Source organism: Dunckerocampus dactyliophorus, chromosome 11 (genome assembly GCF_027744805.1).
Source record: "Dunckerocampus dactyliophorus isolate RoL2022-P2 chromosome 11, RoL_Ddac_1.1, whole genome shotgun sequence".
NCBI lineage: Eukaryota > Metazoa > Chordata > Actinopteri > Syngnathiformes > Syngnathidae > Dunckerocampus > Dunckerocampus dactyliophorus.
Window position 1 is genome coordinate 19,256,439 of NC_072829.1, and position 19,634 is coordinate 19,276,072.

The 19,634-nt window shown below is 39.7% G+C and overlaps 1 protein-coding gene across 1 annotated transcript in view; it reads left to right on the forward strand.

Annotated features, from left to right (window-relative positions):
• Nucleotides 1–19,634, forward strand: part of tenm1 (teneurin transmembrane protein 1) — a 272,088-nt gene that overhangs the window by 134,264 nt on the left and 118,190 nt on the right. The window contains exons 7-8 of the mRNA XM_054791581.1: nucleotides 13,489–13,691; nucleotides 18,698–18,902. Of these exons, the coding sequence (XP_054647556.1) occupies nucleotides 13,489–13,691; nucleotides 18,698–18,902 (408 nt within the window). The remainder of the gene's footprint in view (nucleotides 1–13,488; nucleotides 13,692–18,697; nucleotides 18,903–19,634) is intronic.

Below are 19,634 nucleotides of genomic sequence, written 5' to 3' on the forward strand. Positions count from 1 at the left end.
TGGCACAAGAGGACGGGTCAGGGTTGTATTATCTAGGGGTTATTTAAGTATTCAATAATTAAGCAAAGTGCCTGACATAACAATTTGGTCAACGACTTCTTGTAAATCATTTTCTGGAGGCAAACTGTGTGAGTGATATATGAGGAGAATAGGAGAGTTAAACACTGGCACCGCTTCATAGGTATCGATTTGGTACCGGTATCGGATCATATGTAAACGATACCCAACCCTACCTGTTGATGTGTGTTTACTGTGCATCTGCTTTTTAGGGCCCTTGAACATCCATGTTGCGTTTTCAAGGTTTCAAAGGTTCTATTTATTGCAAAGTAAAATTCTCGAGCATCAAATACTAAATGTGATAGTTTGCTTATGAAATGGACAACACGAAAAAACAAAACACATAAATCAAAGAAAGAAACATGCACATGCGCAACAAGTTCTCCTCCCCAGTGCATCGGGTACCTGATTCACTCGTCACAAACAAGTTGCACCTGTGAGTCAGTGAAACTCGTGTCTTGACCTTGGAAGGGCGTCTGAACGCTGACTGGACCACCACAAATACATCTCATGTACGCGTATATTTGGTGGTGGAGGACTACATACATACCAAGCAGTGTGAAGCATTCAGCATTCATGCAGCAGTTGATGCTAATTGACTTGTTGTGTCATTTGTATACACACTGGTTTTATATTCTGTGTTCTCCTGTAGTTTCCACAGATCCTCAGGAGCCGTTCGTCATCCTTTACACGAATGTCTAATTATCATTAAATCAATTCCCACTCACCCCATGATAATCAGGTTCAAGCATGATGTGTGTGACAGTGCACACAATTTTTAATATTTCTTTCTCTGACATGCCCACATGTAAATTGAAATGGGTGCAGTACAAAGCATTAGCTGATGTGCCCTGAGAAGACATTTTCTGCCTGCCTTCATGGAGTGCGGTGTAGTTTACGAATACTATTTTGCTCACTGGGGAGCGTCAGATACACAAATGACGTGAAGTGATACATTCAATGGGAAAATATTGCCTTATCAAGTGAAGTTAATGACATGTAGAGCTTGAGGAATGCCACCTGAGCCAATGCACTGGTAGCTTGCAGTGCCTGAAAAGGCAGTCAATGCCGAATTTTTCTTTTTACTCTTGTGTGGTTGGAAATGGAGTGCAGACTGGAAAGTGACAGAGAGGAGGGCTCTTAAAGAGCACATCAATATTCCTTGCAGAGAGAAATTAGGGGGGAGTGTGAGCAGTGTGTAAGAGAACGTGTACATATTGTCTGTATGTGGGAAAAGGAAATGTGTGTATCGGTGAGAGAGGGAAATGGTTGTGCAAATGCTGATGGACGAGTCCATGTTACACTGATCTCATTGATTTTCTCACGCTGGGATACATTCTCAGGATGTAACTACTACACACACATGCACACACAAACGCACATAGCCACACCTACACTAGTATTTAGTGAAACCCATGCCTCAAGTTGAGAAAGCCTTAGAGCGGCAACATGTCTGTTTGCTACTCACCCTGCATTCTAATCACTCTGCAAAATGCCGCCTGAGAAATTCAACATTGATTCATGGCACCTTTTTAAGTACTAGTGATGGGTACCTGTAACAGTAGTTTTATAGGCACCGACCGAATTCCATTCAGTACAACCGGGCACCAACTCATGTAAAATCAAAAGGTACCATGTTTCGGTTTATAAATGCCAGTCTCCATGGGGTGTCATGGCACCGCTTCTAACAACATTCACTTCACGAAGCGAAGAAGGCGAAGCCAGGAGGAGGGGGCAATGTTTACACGAATAAGGAGACTAATTCAAGTGACAGAAGCTGAAATAAGTCATTATTTTAAAGTATATGGATACAATAAACCTACCTGCTTAATGACTGAATGTTCTAGAAGAAGACGCTTAATATGTAACATGACTGACACATCCCGGTGTGTAGAAACGCATGAAACAGGGGTGGCGCCGTATCTTAACACCAAAACTATTTTTTTCATTCTCATAATGAAAATAGACTGAAAATCATATGTGTGTATTTTGTTTGTCAGTGATAACACAGTACAGTAATAACAGGTCGGTAGATTGCACAAAATGTGAAAGAACATTTACAACCAGCATATTCAATAATACTTTATTTAGTAAAATGATACTGTTATGTCCATATACTACAATTTATATGTAACTGACCTGTAATCCAAAAATTAAAAAAAAATAATTCATTCGTAGCAGAAAGTGCAGATTGTGTAGTGAAAGCTAATCTACCCCACAGTGGTGATTTTTTCTGCGCCTCTGATGAGCGCTATAAACACAAGAACGAAATGAGATGTCATTTAAACATACATAAAAACATTACCTACAACATGAAAGAGCTGTACAAAGTTATATTATCCGACTGGCAGCTTCTGTAAGGACAGCTTCACAGCTAATAGCATGTATCTACCCACAAGTGATGTGGATTGATACGGAAGATCTATACCTCCGATAGCAGATCTTCAGGATCTAAAATCGATTCTCAGATCAAAATATCAATACTTTGATACGTCAGTCATATGAGGTAATCGTGGAAAGTACCGTAATTTCCGGTGTAAAAGACGCACCGTTGTTTAAGCCGCACCCACTAAATTTAGAGAGAAAAACAGCTTTGTACATATATAAGCCACACCAGACTATAAGCCGCACATGTCCCTGTCATAAAATGGCATATTGTGGCGCGCATGAGTCCGTGAGGACCAGGTAGATCTTCATTTGACAGGAGCCAATCATGAGCTATGGACAAGCTTGTCAACCCATTAGAAATCGCAGGAGGTCGTTACTCAATAGTGTCATCATACAAACAACGCTAAACTAATCACACAGCAACCTAACACTCAAAAGGTACCTAAGAAATATACAATATAAGTACCAATACAAGTTTAAAATAAAAAAAAAAACTATTTTAACTTCTTCCCATAATGCATCTCGTCCCAGCAAAGCATTTCATTCAAAGCATTTCAAAGCTGATTCCTTCATCTCCCTCTGTCCACCATAGGGAGCCAGAGGAGCCGGAGGCAATAAAGACATGAACGGTGGTAATCTTATCTTTTTTTTTTTTTTTTTTTTTTTTTAATTCAAGCATCCCTTGAATAGAGGGAGCCAGAGGAATGATAATGAATCAGCTTTGAAATGCTTTGAATGAAATGTTTTGCTTGGACGAAATGCATTATCGGAAGAAGTTGAAATAGTTGTCGTTTATTTTAAACTCGTATTGGTACTTGTATTGTATATTTCTTAGCTACCTTGTGAGTGTTAAGTTGCTGTGTGATGAGTTTAGTTTTTGTAAGATGACACCGTGTGTCAGACTGATATATTAATGAGTAATGACCTCCTGTGATTTCACTTTCACAGTTCACTTACAGCTTGTGATTGGCTCCTGCCAAAGAAAGAGCTACCGTGTCCTCACTGACTCTCAAGCGGCACAGTATTTAAACGAAACGATTACTAGTAGTTCTGAAGTAAATGAGATGTCACAAGATTAGAACATAGCCATACATTAGCCGCACCACTGTATAAGCCGTAAGGTTCAAAGTTTAAGAAAAAAGTAGCACCTTATACACCGGAAATTACAGTAACTAAATTATTGAGACCTTGTCTAAATGATATGCAGTTGTTAAAAATAAATGAATAAATGACTCTGATGTCCTATAGCCTATTCTTTATTTTCTGAGCTATGCTAACAGTTGAAATACACTACTTTTAAAAATTTACCTGACACGTTAGGTGCATTTGCACCAAGTGTCAGTATCGGATTGGTATCGCCAATACCAGCCTGAATGTTACTAAGTATCGGATTGAGAAATAAATCAGTGCTATCGCACATCACCACTTAACCCCTTCTTCTAAGCGCAAAGCAATTCAGTGACCACAATTGTCTTTGAAAAAGAAGTACATAAGGAACGAAGATACAAATGCAGTTCAAAGAAAATAATTTTGCTTCACTCGCATTATCTTTAATAATGGTTTGACCAAATATTACATATTCTTAGCCTAAATGAAGCATTTTCAAGCATAAAAATAGCTAAATGAACTTAAATACAAATATAAGGCATTCAGAAGACACATTCAAAGACGTGATGTGTGGTATTCTAAACTGGTCCCTAGGTGTCAGTAATGTTACATTGATGAAGGTATAAAGGTGACCATATGGGTGTTATTTTATGTCTAGAGGGCTCCAATAATGTTAAAAAACATATGTAGAAGGTCGTAAATAGGTAGGTTTTCTATGCTCTAACTACCGAAATATTTATAAAACATTTCTATAAAGGAATTCTATTCCGCTTAAATTGACTTATCACGGTTGGGTCTGGAACCAAGTAACCGTGATAAACGAGGGATTACTGTTTCGTCAGTTTCCTCACAAATGCTATAAATCTATGCATATTTTGACTAGGCAGCCTTTCCTCCGATGATAAGAAATGCTTGTGTAAATGCTAAATTCTTTCTTTGGATCAGAGAAAACCAAACTACAAGTGCGAAGATAGTCAAAGGCATAACGCAAATTATTAACCACTAACTTGTCTTCTTTTGCTTCAGGCCATGTCTTTGTCGACAAACAAATGTATATTTATTACTGGTGATTTGTTTTTTAAATAAAATAACACTTTACGACTTGGGGGGGGGGGGCGCGAATGAATTGTTTACATCACTCTTATCATGAGTTAATGAGAAATATTGACAAATTGTCTCCCTAAATTTCATCCCTAAATTTCATTGTAAATAATGTATTCCTCTTATCCACTCGTTTCATGTGTAAAATATTACACCTCTTACGTTCAGAAATGTAAAAATCATGCGCATGTAAATTATGCAATGCTTCAACATTTTCCGAAGTCTTCAATCTCCTCCTGCCCTCCCTGTCTTTTTTGACAGAGTGAAGCACCTAAGAGCGATTGCTCATTAGGGAGGGCAGAAAAGGATCCAGGCAGGAGAATGTCAAGATGCTGACATACTGGCTGGAATAGCAGGCTTGAATAAAAGCTTGTAGTGTGAATTCTTTCTTCTTTCACTTCTCCATTTTCTTTGCCAAGCAATGTTTTGATTGCAGTGTTTAGCTATCCACTTGCGTATTGATATGCTCACAGAATTTAATAACATATTTTTTATACTAACCTAAAACATATTACAATAATCATAACTGATGATGGACTTTATTTTGAACGGCGTGCCTTGGAAGCATGCAGCAGTCTTTGTGAACATTCTGTTGGCATTACCGCAAGTTTGTGCTGAGGTCAGGACACACGATGGTGAAGCGTAAATACGGTAATTAAAATTTTGTTTTCAGTCATTGAGGATAAAACTGTGTGATAGAAGTGAAGTGTGGGCATTGACTCGGTTTTAACATTTATTTTATAAACTTGTATGAATGCTCTTTTTCCTCATCAGTTTGTGCTCATTGGAGAGGTGTAAGTGGAATGTCTTATTTAATGGCTTAATCCACTTTTTTGCAGATTTTATACTTACCAAGAATTCTCTAAATTTATTTTGTCTTTTTAAATTCACTAAAATACATATGTAAGGCATTCAGACGACGCATTCAAAGATGCTGTGAATGATATGTAGCATTCTACACAGGTCACTAGTTATCAGTAATGTTACTGTTACGTTTGGTGAGACAAACTTGCTTGATCGCTGGAACAACAGGCTGGAACAACAGGCACAATAATAATAAATAATATAAGAAATAATAATAATAATAAGTATCCCTAATAAAAACACAGGCTATTGTTGCTGCAGTAACCCATGGTAAGCTAAAACTCAACTCTGAACCCCCAACATCACTTCCTGTTTGGCCGCCACTCAGCTTCTCTAGGGAGCACATTTATAGACACACACCAGCACAAGACTTATTTGTGTCTTAAATAGCTTATTTACTCTACGATCTATGTTCCTACCCTCACCTATGGTCAAGTGCTTTGGGTAGTGACCGAAAGGACGAGATCGCGGGTTCAAGCAGCCGAAATGAGTTTACTTCATAGGGTGGCTGGGCTCTCCCTTAGAGATTAGGTGAGAAGCATTGTCATACTCAGAGTAGAACCGCTGCTCCTCCGCATTGAGAGGAGCCAGGTGAGGTGGATTGGGCATCTGGTCAGGACACCAACCAGGGAAGGTGTTCAGGGCACGTCCGACCGGTAGGAGGCCTCGGGGAAGACCCAGGACACGTTGGAGAGACTATGCTTCTCAACTGGCCTGGGAACGCCTCAGGATCCGCCGGGAGGAGCTGGACAAAGTAGCTGGGGAGAGGGAAGTCTGGGCTTCCCTCCTTAGGCTGCTGCCATTGTGACCCGAAGATAGGTGGATGGATGATGGATGGAGAACATTGATCACCAACCTTTTGGAGACCACCTTTTTTGAGCCGCAGCTAGAAGATTTTTTTTGGAGGTGCACGTCTATGGAGTTCTATTTTTGCCTTAATTTTGAGGTAGTAAAGGCAGATATTGAGCCATATTAACATGCAATAACTACTGATGTGTGCACAGACACGTCGCTGCACTCTGTCACTCACTCTCTCTCCCTCATTTAACCGATTTATGCTTTTGCGGCGAGGCCGGTGTACGTGTGCTGATACCTCCGGATGGATTTTGGGGACTGGGCTCCTGGCGGGAGCTTGTGGGTTGCATGCCTGGAGGGCAGTGAGGCATACAGCCGTGTTCAGCACCTAAAATGCGTGCCTGTTGGTCACTCTCCGGGAGGGGAGGGCACTGATATAATAATACTTTTTTTGTCGAATGTTCTCGCAATCGACCAGCAAAGTCTCAAAGATCGACCAGTAACTCAGGATCGACGGGTTGGTGACTCCTGTTTTAGGACAATACGATCCGATACGATTCAGTAACTGCGACTGTGAAATAAATCCCTGGACACTGCACAGTGCAGGTGAAATTTCCGAGATTCCTGTTGCTTTTTTGTAAGGGAATTAGGTATAAATTAATTATGGATATAAACAAACAAGTAAACAACAGTTAATGGCAAATTAATTCACATTCTATATTATTAAAAAGTGCACTTGGTTGAATTAACAGGAGGTTAACCTTTTCTGCTCTCATTTTCAATATTCAATCCATTTTCAATGAAAGTACAGTAAGTGCAGTAAGAGCCAGCCTTACCTTGTGCTGCTGCTGCTGCAGTGGGAACGGTGCACGAGGTGCCTGGACGGTCAGCGTTGTGTGAAATCTCATGGCGCCTTAGTAGGTGGTTGGAGAGATTTGTCGTGTTGCCGTGGTATTTCACTTGACCTTTACATATCCTCCAAACAGCGAGCGACTTATTTAGAACATCTGCGAAAGCCTAAAGCGTTTCCACACACTGGACCGCAATGGTGGCTTAATTATTTCTCGCTCGCCAGCTTGTCCTCTGCCATCCGCCATGCTACGTTTTGTTGTCTGCTGGTGCGTGGCGATGACGTCACAGACAGGCAGATTGAATCAAGTAACTTTGAACAACAAAAAGTGCTGAAAAAACATCCATATAAAGCCTGCCGTGCTTAAATCCAATGCTTTATTTCCTAGTATCGATGCAATTGATTGATTACCTTTTAAACAATGTTAGATCGATAGATGTTGTTCGAAATGGCAACTTGCCAAGCACAGATCAATGTAGTTGGATCATAGGCATATAAGTCGATACATTGATGTAGTAGATGAATTGTTACACTCCTAGTCTAGCAGCATCTAATGTTAAAAATCATATTTAGAAGGTCGTAAACAGGTTTTCTATGCTCTAACTTTGAAATTATTCCATTTAGAAATAAGGAACCCTACTTCGTGTCTCGGTCGGGTCTGGAACCAATTAACCGCGATAAATGAGGGATTACTGTACTGAGCAATCCAAAAATGCTTTTTATATGACAGTTTATTTTGTAATGAAGTAAATCCAAACAGTCCAGGGATAAATACATTAGAAGACAGGCAGACTTGTCAGTCACAGACATAGCCTGAGGCCTTGATGGTGGACAGTGAGGAAGAGAGAGTAATGGAGGAGCTGAAGGCCAAGAGCATTATCTTCTCCTGACTCTGACTGACACTCATTAGGCTGCACGGTGGCGAGAGGTGGCTGAAAGCTTATTAAGCCACCTGCTCAAAAAGACCTTAATTGAATCCAGGTAATTATAGGGACCTTAACCATTGGGATATTTTTATTCATCCTGGGGCAATTTCACTTGCATTTGGAACACTATTAATGTTGTCTGCACCAATGTGTGTAAGAGTCACACTAAGGGCTCAAATATGTTCTAGCACGTACACACACACACACACACACACACACACACAGTTCCAATCCCTCCAGACATGTCTTGTCACCAAGACTCTGGCCGAACTTTTTCTCCATTCTCTGCTTCATTAGAATCTGAGGGATAATAACATCCATTGCAAAGACAGTTTGGTTCCTTTGAAAAAACGATTACATGTGTAATTGTTTTACCTGAATAACCCGTAGGCAAGAAAAATTAATTAGACCCTGTGTCCCCAGTCCTAATGTAGCCCATAGTCATTAGCTGGCCAGGTATGCACACAATAGGCACACAAAATACTGAATGCAGAGACTGAGCTTCAAATCCTTGCAACCTGAATGGTCTTTTTAACGTTTTTTTTTTTTTTTTATCAATAAAAGCATGTCATGTGTTATGTTTTAATTAGTTAGTGTAGGACACATGTTGATTTCATTCTTAACGTGAATGGACTGTAAAAAAAAAAAAAACAATAAAAAACAACAAAACACAAACCTCCATAATTGCAACAGCACTCACAATTTGAAATGAATATATTTTCTCGCAAAAGTGATTTGTTGTTTTACAAGGTATTGTTAAATAATGCTATTGTGCTGAGATGCTGATGGGGCTAAGTCAGAGCCAGCTGGCCCATTAGGCAACATTGGCAGATGCTAAGAGCGCCGTTACATCCATAACTGTATTACTATGAACTCTTAGAAAGGAACAGTTCACATTAGGTACGCTCCAATCAGAGACTAATGCTGCCGATTCCGATACCGACCATCCATGAGTGAGATCGCATGGATTAACTGTACATTTTTCAATTTATTTATGTTGAGTGCTATTGAGCAGGGCCGCCGTTAGACAATTCCAAGGGTCCCTGGCCAATAGGTAATGATCATTAAACAACAACACACAAATAGTGTTTGGGGGACAAGACATACAGTATAATGACAATAGATACTTGAAATAGTTAGTACGTACCAGATGGACATACTGTAATATCCACTTCCCCGTGGGAGAAAGACGAGCTCCAAACTAATTGCATTGCTTGTTTGTTTTAAAAACAAAACGTCATTGTGGTAAAAAGTCACATTTGATGACCCAAGACGAGAAGCTTGGCAGATAATTCTAGCTAGCCATCTAGCTGGTTATCTGAGCACAGCTAGGCAAAGCGTGTATAGAAAGATGCAAGAGAAGTCGAACACCAATAGATTTGAGGAGGGAGTGATCAAGCACAGTGGCATCAACTGGCGTAGCCTGTGGCAAGCTGTCAATCTAAAACCATTGGAGGTTTTACAGACTAGCGTTGACAGACTAGCGCGGGACAAAGTGAGTTCCTTGTCGGCTCAATACGGATGTTGTCAACCCTACGTGATACAGCACACGTGCACATTCATGTCATGTCTGTGTTGTCATGACGCGTAGTGTCATGTGGCCGTCGCATGGCGATCGTTTTTTGTGATCGGCTTTGAATACAACAACGGACAGCGCACATTAATACGACCTCAGAGAAAGTAAAGCCGCGCGATTTTTTCCAGGTGACCTTTTTGTCACGCGACTGTATTTCTCTTTCGAACGCATATTTTTTTTAGAAGCCAAACTCTTTACTTAAGTAGCCTCAGCAACTAACCAGAACTACGTTTCAGAACTGGGCTCATGAGACCAAGTGGGGGGTAAGTCATTGTTGATGGACAACACTGCTGACAGGGATGTCATACATGTCAAAAAGTCTGAGCTTTCCCTTCAAGTGTCATTACATGACATTGATGAGACAGCCACAGTAGGAAGTACTCTCCCAATACTGGCATGTGTGAGTCTATATTGTTGTCTTATTTATATCTTAAATGGCTTATTATGTTTTCTATATTATAATACGATACGAGTGTAAAGGTGACGATAGTGGTGGTATTTCATGTTTAGAGGGCTCTAATAATGTTAGAAACTGTATTTTGATGGTTGTAAACAGGTTTTCTTTTCTCCAGCTACGAAAATATTTGATTCATAAATAAGGAATCTTACTTCACGGAAATATACTTATCACAGTCGGGTCTGGAACCAATTAACAGCAGTAAATGAGGGATTACTGTAGATACAGCACTGTGCAAATGTAGTTTATATATAGAATTATTGTGTGGTTATTTAAATTGATAATGATTATTGTATTCATTATGTATTTCTTAACAAATTTAAATTGACATTACAAATTGGTTATCTTACAAATTCAAGAAACAGGTAACAGCATTGCCATTCGCTTTCTTTTATAAGCATATGCAAATCACCGATGGAGGGGGGTGCCATATAAAATCTCACCTAGAGTGCCACACTGGGTATGAGCCGGCTCTGAAGTACATTGATTGACAGCTGAAATCTCATCTCTTTCTGGTCTGCTTTCTGCCGGACTCAAATAACGTCTCCATCCTCGCTTGTTTCGAACAGACCAAATGTACAATTTTCAGCTGCTGAGAGAGATGCAGGGAGGGTTTTTCCTCTTTCTTGCATCAGCAGCTGTAACCTGACGCTGCCATCTTCTCTTTCGACATGCTACTTTCTTCTTGGCTCATTCCTTTGCCCATCATTTTTTTCCTCCTCCTACAAAACCCTCCCCCCTTCCACAAAGCTTTACTCACTACCCATGCCTGCAGATGCCCTGAGCACCGGTCTCTGTCCTCACATTGCATCAGACTTACAGAGCTGCAGTACAGTAATTAGCATCAGAAGGACCTGGTTGCTCATCTCCCTGCCAGTCAGCTCGCCTGCCGTGCTGCCTGCGCTCATGTCCGCCTTGTCCGTGTTCTGCCAACTGCCATGGCCGATTCATGTCGTATTTATCTAGAGTTGAATAAAAGGATGCTGTCCTCAGGACATCCATCTCTCTGCTGGCCTTTCCTTTTTGTGGTGAGGCACAAGAGTGAGGATTAGCATTAAATGGAATAGACTGCTGAGGTATACTCAGCAGGAATGCATAAAAGCATACTTTAGTTCCGCCAAGCTGCTTACAGCCTACTACTATAATTGGAGAGCATTTTGTGTTTTTTTTCTCTCTGTCCAATCACAACCAAACCAAAGGACCCTGAGCTTTTGGACAGGGATTGTTTTGCATGGATACTCAAATTGCCTCTGGTTTTAAAATAGACTTTGTGTGGTAGTCCTCAGAGGTTTTTTTTTTTTTTTTTCCCAGTTGAATTCTTTGTTCCCAATGAATTTTAAATCGCTTTATTTGGAAATACAGAACTGCTATCTTCTCAGACATTGTGGTGAGCACAATCCACACAGCCTGTGTTGGTGTGTTTGTTTTTTTGTTTGTTTGTTTTAACTGTCCCTTTCAAAAAATGTCCTTTGTTCTTTTGAATAAATCTAAATTGGTTTCTTAATAGATTTATTTTTTGCATTATTCATTCTTACTTGCATGACATTTCAGTCAATAAATACATTATTTTATGTTTATTACCTTTCGTTGTGTCACATCAGGGAGACCTTAGGTAGACACTGGATATGTTGTAATCTGTGTTACACAACATTTATTGGCCTCAGATCACATACAAATGATGTCTTTATAACAGTCCTTGAAATGTGAAATGTACTTTTTTAGTAATTGTATATCCTGTTTTTCTTCTCAATTTTGATGGCATTATGCCATTTTTCTAATAGATTCAATATGCTACATAAGACAGTTAACAGGTTTATGGCACATACAGTATTCATACAGCACCATAAACAAATGGAGCATGCCCAGTGGGACATGCTGTTGTGCAGGTAATGCATTTGTGGTTTTGCGAGAGTTTTTGTTGACGAGAAGCAGGGGTTTGAATGGAGTCAGCATGCAATTGCCATTGTTGAGCGCAGCATTGCCCCGAGCTATAAATCTGAAGGGAAAACAAAGTTAAGGGAGCCCCGTGGTTGTTATAATTGAGCCTGAGGGGAACAATGATATGTGGCACGAATACAAGCTAATGCAAAGCCATCCAACTGACACCAGGTCAATATCTTGATGTCTTATCATTGGAAAACAGGGAATAACCATTAGGAATGATCAGCTATAGCCCATAAGTGTCTGTGCAAGATTTCTTGTAAGATTAATCAGTGTGATTGCAATATCGCTACAGAAAACTGAAAAAAAAAAGTAGTAGTGATGGTGTAATCGGACGCTATACCGCTCTATCTTACCCCCTATCATTTGACAACACATGTGATATATGACAGCTAGCCTGTGGGTGTGCATGGTGTCGCTATAATGGAGTGGTAAAGCTACGGCCATTATAGATAGAGAACGAGCAGACTCGTCCATGAATCTGCCCCTAACTGTTCATCTGCCTTTGTGGCCATAACGATCGGCGGGCTCCCCTCTGTCACCGTATTTCCTCCATCTTCTTTTAGAAGCACAGATATATCTCCCCATAAAGGCAGACACAAAGAAGGCTGAAGAGGTTTGCCTGCTCCCTGACACAAAAGGCCTGGTGGTAGATAAAGGCTTATGGAGAGGCAAAGAGCTGATGGCCAGAGGACTTTTGGAAATATTCATTCTCCTTGCACACAAAGACATTATCGTACTCAAGACATTATCTGTCTGCCATGACGCTATTTGTGAATGCACACATATGTGCATGCACCCCTCTCTTTGCACACTATTTTTTTCTTCTTAGAAGATGTTAATATCTCACATGACAAAGCCCCAGTAGACAGTTCTTTGACAAAAAAAAAAAAAAGCCTCTCCAAAGGACTGCCATGCAGAAATGTTCAATTTCTTATCTTTAGACAAACTTTTTAAGGCATATTGAGTGGAAATTTTACCTTGACATGTTTCAATGCGGCCAACCAATTGGACCGCGCCTAGGAAGCATAGCTGATTGGCGCCACGTCACAGTTCACAGCTGACCCTTCTGAAGAAGACAGCAGATTACAGTCGAAACATGTCAAAGTGAAATTTCCACTCAACATACCTTAAAAAGGTTGTCAAAATATAAGAAATTGAACATTAATTCAATAAGAAGACAAAATGAACCTCTTTGAGCTGCTACCATGCAGGGTCTTTAGAAAACCAGGGTTTTGACCAGTGAGCCGTCATTTCTGATATCTATTCAGATTCACTTCATTAGTATAGCTGCTGATCCCAATAATGTTTAAGGACACAGTTTGCATTTAATTGCTCTTCTGATAGTGATGAGAACACCCTGCTCCCCTTGATAAATCTACAGTATATGACCTTCACATCACCTATCTGTGGTTTGTATCTGCAGACAAGTGGGTGCGCGGACGCGCCATCGACCGTGGCGAGGTCGACATCGGGACTCAACAGAGTCAGGCCATTCCACCAGGACTGTTTTGGAGGTTTCATATGACCGTGCATCATCCGACCAACATCAAGTTCAATCTCTCGCTATCCCACAATGCTCTTCTGGGGGTGTACGGACGCAGGAACGTACCACCTACACACACACAGGTAAGTCAGCATGGCCAGAAAATCTGATGCTTTCTCCACACTTCTGCACAAAACCAAACAATGAAACACCCAAACCCACTAATTGTGTTAAAAAAACAATAAGAATGATCTGTCCACTTGAAAACACAGTTGCATGGTGTCAAGGACTATAACCCATAACTGTTTTTTTGCTGGGCCGCACGGTTAGCAGGGTTCCAATCTCCCCTTGGGCATCTCTGTGTGGAGTTTGTGGGTTTTATCCGGGTACCGGTTTCCTCCCACATTCCAGAAACATGCATGTTAGGTTAATTGGCAACTCTAAATTGTCCATAGGTATGAATGTGAGTGTCAATGGTCATTTGTCTATACAGTATGTGCCCTGCAATTGGCTGGCAACCAGTCTAGGGTGTACCCCGCCTCTTGCCCAAAGGCAGCTGGGATAGGCTCCAACATACCCCTGCGGCATAGAAAATGGATGGATGTTTCTTTGCCTGAGGTTTGAAGAAGGCTTTTACAGGGTTTAAAAATAGCAAAAAGGACTCGTGGACTGACAGTGGAGTTCCTAAATATGAATCGATCCAGAGTATACTAAACTGTTGCAGTTCAATACCCAAATTTGAAATGTTGCTCCTTCCCAGGACCCAAGAACACACATACAGTGGAATCTTGGTTTTCGTCATGAATTAGATGAAAGCCAAAATAACTGTAATCCCATAAGAAATAATACAAAATCCAATTCACTACTTGTGACAAATCAATTACAAATGAAATGAATACATAAACATTTAAAATAACTTTTACCATTATTGAAAACCTTTGTTGGTGAACATGGCAATGAATGGAGGGGCGGAGGGATGTTTTATTCTAGTCCCTTCCAGACTTACAGTAACTTTAAAGAGTGGAGGGTTAAAGCTGTATACTTTCCCTAATTTAACTTTATTGTAAACTTGAGCATCAGATACAATCGTCATTACACACACTGGCCCGAATGAATTTCTGTTATATGTTCCTCTTTAACCGTTTCCTCTGCAACATGGGCTAACTAGGAACATTTACACTACAATCCTATTGTAACAGACACTACCTTTGTACTGTGCTGCCAGTTCTATTTCTTTTCATTAGTGTTTCTCACCTTCTGTATCAAAGTTCTGACACTTTTTTGCAGCCGTATTTCATTTTTAAAAAAGCACACATTTGTCTTTCACTCAGAAACACGCAGTGCGCTTGAACACCTCTTCAACACGGGGCATACGATGCTTTATAGTAGGAACAAAGGAAACAGATGCAGAGTTTTTCATTGTAAGGTACCAATGTATATTAGGGGTGTCTTTCAGAAGAAAACTATCTCACGATTCAAAATAAATCAATTAGGGCTGTCAATCAATTAACATATTTAATTGTGATTAATCACATTTTGTCCATAGTTAACTCATAATTAATCACAGATAGAAATAAGGTTTTGTCTATAATAAGTGTACCCTTGAAATACCATGTGAAAAGTTTTTAATACACCTGTCAACATGAGACTGTATAATATGTTTGCTTTATGCAAATGTTTATTTATTAAACGTTTTGGGTTTTTTTTGCACACAATGGACCTCAGTGTATATAAAAAACAAACACAATGTACAACAAGTAAACATTGGCCATCTGAAGACAAACTTACCATTCAAAATACTATTTTCTTTGTCCATTTCTGCTCAATATTTGTTCCCGTTTGTGGTTCCACATCAACTGCCACACCACTGTGTTTCGAACTACGCTGTACGGTGTGCCCATCAACATGAACAAGCCAGTATGCCGAATTTATTTGAAAGTGGTGGAAACATAAAAGGCGACAAAACAAACTTGCCCACCTCAAACATATCCACCCAACCCAGTTTCCCATCTGCAGAGGCTTCGTCCTGACAGCCAACACTCACTGAAACGTTTGGTCTGCAAAGTAAATACAAAATGCAACATCGCAAAATGGTGTGCGTCACAGAAAGTCATCGGAAAATAAATACTCTACTTTACTTTAATACAATTGAAAAGCCAGTATGTCAGGAAATGCCGCAAACGTTAGACGGTACAAATTGCCTGTGAGAAAATACATTTCACAAATTCCATAACTTTACAAAGTGAAAGATGACATAGGAAATATTGTGTTATTATGAGACATTATTACTATTTATTCTTATATATGATCATAACATTAGTTATTTGGGCTAAAAAAATCTTAATTTTCAATTTCTGTGACAATGAACATTTCAAAACGCACCTGTATTGTGATGCGGTTACATAAAAGAAGTTTCTTTGCCCTATTGTATTTTTTCATTGTACTTTTCATAAAATGAATGTTAAAATCTAATCTTGTGCATCATCTCGTCCCGTGAGTTGAGTTTATGTGCTTGCCTCATAATCAATAAAAGAGATGACAGCATTTAACTTACCTACAACCTGCAACTCAATAAAATAATCACCATGGACCCCAACATTAAGTCTGCTCCTTGATATAAAGACAACAAAAAGCAACATTCGGAAAGTCAATATAAGTGACACAAAACAATTTGCCTATGGACGAAAGACCAAAAGCCTTGAAAACTAAAAAATAATCTGTGTGGCCGGAAAATTTACTTTTCACCGCCCGTAGGCCTTTTATGCATAGTAAACCAATGCTTCAAGTCTGCCAGTGTGCCAGTTTTCAGTCAATCTCCAAATTGAAGGCAGTAATTCCTCATCTGCAGTTTGGTTTCAAAGCCGATCACTCATAGTGATTACCAGGTCACAAGGGAAATAGGGAAACTTTACATAATACTTGTTAAGTCTGCTAAACTAGTGCACAGAACTTTGTAAAGTTATCTTTATGTCTTTGTCCGTACATTATTTAATAGTTCAGAAATGGTATGGTAGCTATCACCACCATATTTCAAACCGGATTCAAGAGTGAGCCAATGACACAATAGCTTAATAGTATCATATAAATTATATTATATTTTAAGATAGGTGCAGTCCAGCACACTTGCCACAATTGACAAAACATACCCCCGCGACCCGAATGGGGATAAATAAGCAGAATAGGAAATGGATGGATGTAAATAATAGTAGAGATGTAGTCAGTCTAGTTCTGTTTGACTTCTAATTAACCAGCTCTTCATGGTGATGTACCGTCATGGAAAAAATGATTAGACCACCCTTTTTTCTTCAGTTTATTGATCCATTTTAATGCCTGATACGAAAGGTACATTTGTTTGGACAGATATAATGATGATAACTAATAAAGCGTATAAGAGTTTAATTTAAGAGCTGATATTTACCAACTTCTATGGTTTTCTTGATAATAACCAAAATCACTCAAGTTCTTACATGAATAGCTATAACACTGTACTCCCAAAAATGTAACTCTTATGAGCTATTTTTGTTGTCACTGTTATATTTGTCCAAACAAAGATACTTTGAGTTGCATCAGGCATTAAAATAAACAATAAACTGAAGAAAAAAAGGGTGGTCTAATCATTTTTTCCACTGTGTATTGGTGTGCCCCAACATAATTCCAAAATATATTAGAAATGGATTTCCTCGGCCTAGTATGACATGGGCGTATACATGTGAAATGTATAATTAGACTGTCTTGTTTCAAGCATAATGTTCACGCCCAAATGTGACACACTTTTTTTTCACTCGCTTCAAAAAGATCTAATTAGTGGTTTTTGACAATAATGTGACAACCCTCCGTTGGGGAATAAGACACTCTGCATTAAGGATTGACGGGTGTTGCATATACTGTACAATACAGTGGAACCTCGGTTAACGTACGCCCTAGTTTGCATATTATTCAGTTTCAGTAAAAAATTGTGCCTCGGTTTGCACACATTTTGTTAGGGTTTTGTGGAGGTGGATCCCAGCATGCAGCAACAGACACCAGTTTGAGCAATATAGAGTCTTTATTTGACAGGCTTGACAAAGGCAAAGATTTGTCAGAAAAATGCAAAATCACCAGCTAAAAGATGAAACAATACAAACCGGAAAAAAACACTGATAATTACAGAGGCCCATGACAGGAATTCTGGGACCTGGGGGAGACACAAAATAAAGGTGAAACGGCAACAAAAAACAGACAATGAAACAGAATGTCTCTCCTTTCCTGGTTAGCGTACAATATGGCGCGCATCTAATACACTTGGTGAGTTCAACTGTGTTTGTAGCATATTTTTTTGTTAGAAAATGTCCCTGTTAGCCTGGTAGCGTGGTCTGAACTGGAAATCGGACCGGAAGTCTTTGTCACCCAGCTCCATCACCCGTCTACTGTATGACGCCATCAGCAGCTGACTCTGTAGTTCTTTGCTAACTAACACAGTTATGCCACACATATTTTATTAGGGTTAATGATCACAGCTGCAAAATGTTCTACAATGGAGCCGAAGAACATGCCAGCACCTTGATAAACAAGGTGAGACACACTATTGAATTCAAGAAATAACACAAAACATGAAGGTGGTGTCCATGCGAATCTGTGCTCACATCTCTCGCCGCTGCCTTGGTCAACAATCAAGTCTGTGATCAAGGTAAAAGTGACAATATGTCCATTATATCCATCATTTATGCACACTTCGAATTGTTTTCTGCATGTAAATCTCTAATTGTACTATAAAAAAGTGTTTTTTGGGGGGGGTTCCGGAATGGATTAATTGGATTTGCATTATTTCTTATGGGAAAAATTGATTTGATTAAAACACATTTTGGTTTGAGTCGGGCTCAAACCAAGGTTTCCACTGTATTGTATAGAGAAGGGATCTAAGGGCGAAATGTTATGTTGCACCATTTCATTGCATTGTTGGTCATGTGTGTAAACCTGGATAGTTAAGGCTGCTTGTTCTGTCCGGACAATGCAGAATTGTTAACAATTGTGGAACACGTCTGAACTGAATTGCCTCGTATGAGAACTGTCCATTTTTTTTACGTTTGCCTTTCAAATTTCACACACATTTACTCTGGCTTTAGAGATTAAGTTTTTCTGTTGTCTGATTGTGTTTCTACACTGTGTTTAGTTTGACTTTGTGAAACTGCTGGATGGGAAGGTGCTGCCCAGGTCTTTGAGTGATCCAGTTTCTGGCAAAGCACCTAAAGGTCTGCTGCTGAGCGGCCTTCAAGAGACACACTTCGTCGAGTACATGGACCCTGGCACCTGGCACCTGGCTCTCTACAATGATGGACGCAACCTGGAGCAGGTCTTGCTCCACAGCACTCCAATAGGTGAGGCAGATTTCAGCTTCACAGGCAGCAGCATTTGACTTTTTTTAGTAGGAAAAACATTTCTGTCTGTCCACTTGTCTCAGAGCGCTTCACTTTCTTGTCCCCTCTCGGTTTATTTTAACAACAAACTGAAACCAGTGTGTTTTTAAACTCATTTACTTTTTCAGGGAACTTTTTTATTATTGGAGTGAGTTTGGTGTGGAAAAAGCATGATAACAGCTGCCAGTAATGACAAAACTTGCTAAGAGAGGCTGATTGCTCTGACACGCACGGATCCCAGTATAAATTGAAGTTTGTGAATAATGCAGCACTACATGGGTGAATATTGACACATGCATAATTACCAGAGCAGTGTTGCATTGGGATTACAGTGAATAATGGTACTGCAACAACAGAGGTCACAATAATAAGTTGAGACATGGAACATACTGTCGAAAGTATCTGTCAAATACAGGCATGCTCATGTGGTCAAATAACTGAACGGCATAAGGATTTGACATAGTTGATTGATTAAGTGCAAGACGCATCCAGGGAAAGGGAATGGGATGAGGATCACCAATAACACAGTTAAATTTATTCATACCCTGCATGTTAAACAAACATTTTATTTGGATTTTTTTTTTGGACAAAAAATTCCATCTCCAACGTTATTCATAGCCTTACTCAATACGGACATTTCCAATGTGTTCCATTAATTATTGATTGCAAAGAGTGAGGCAGGCGTCCCCTGAG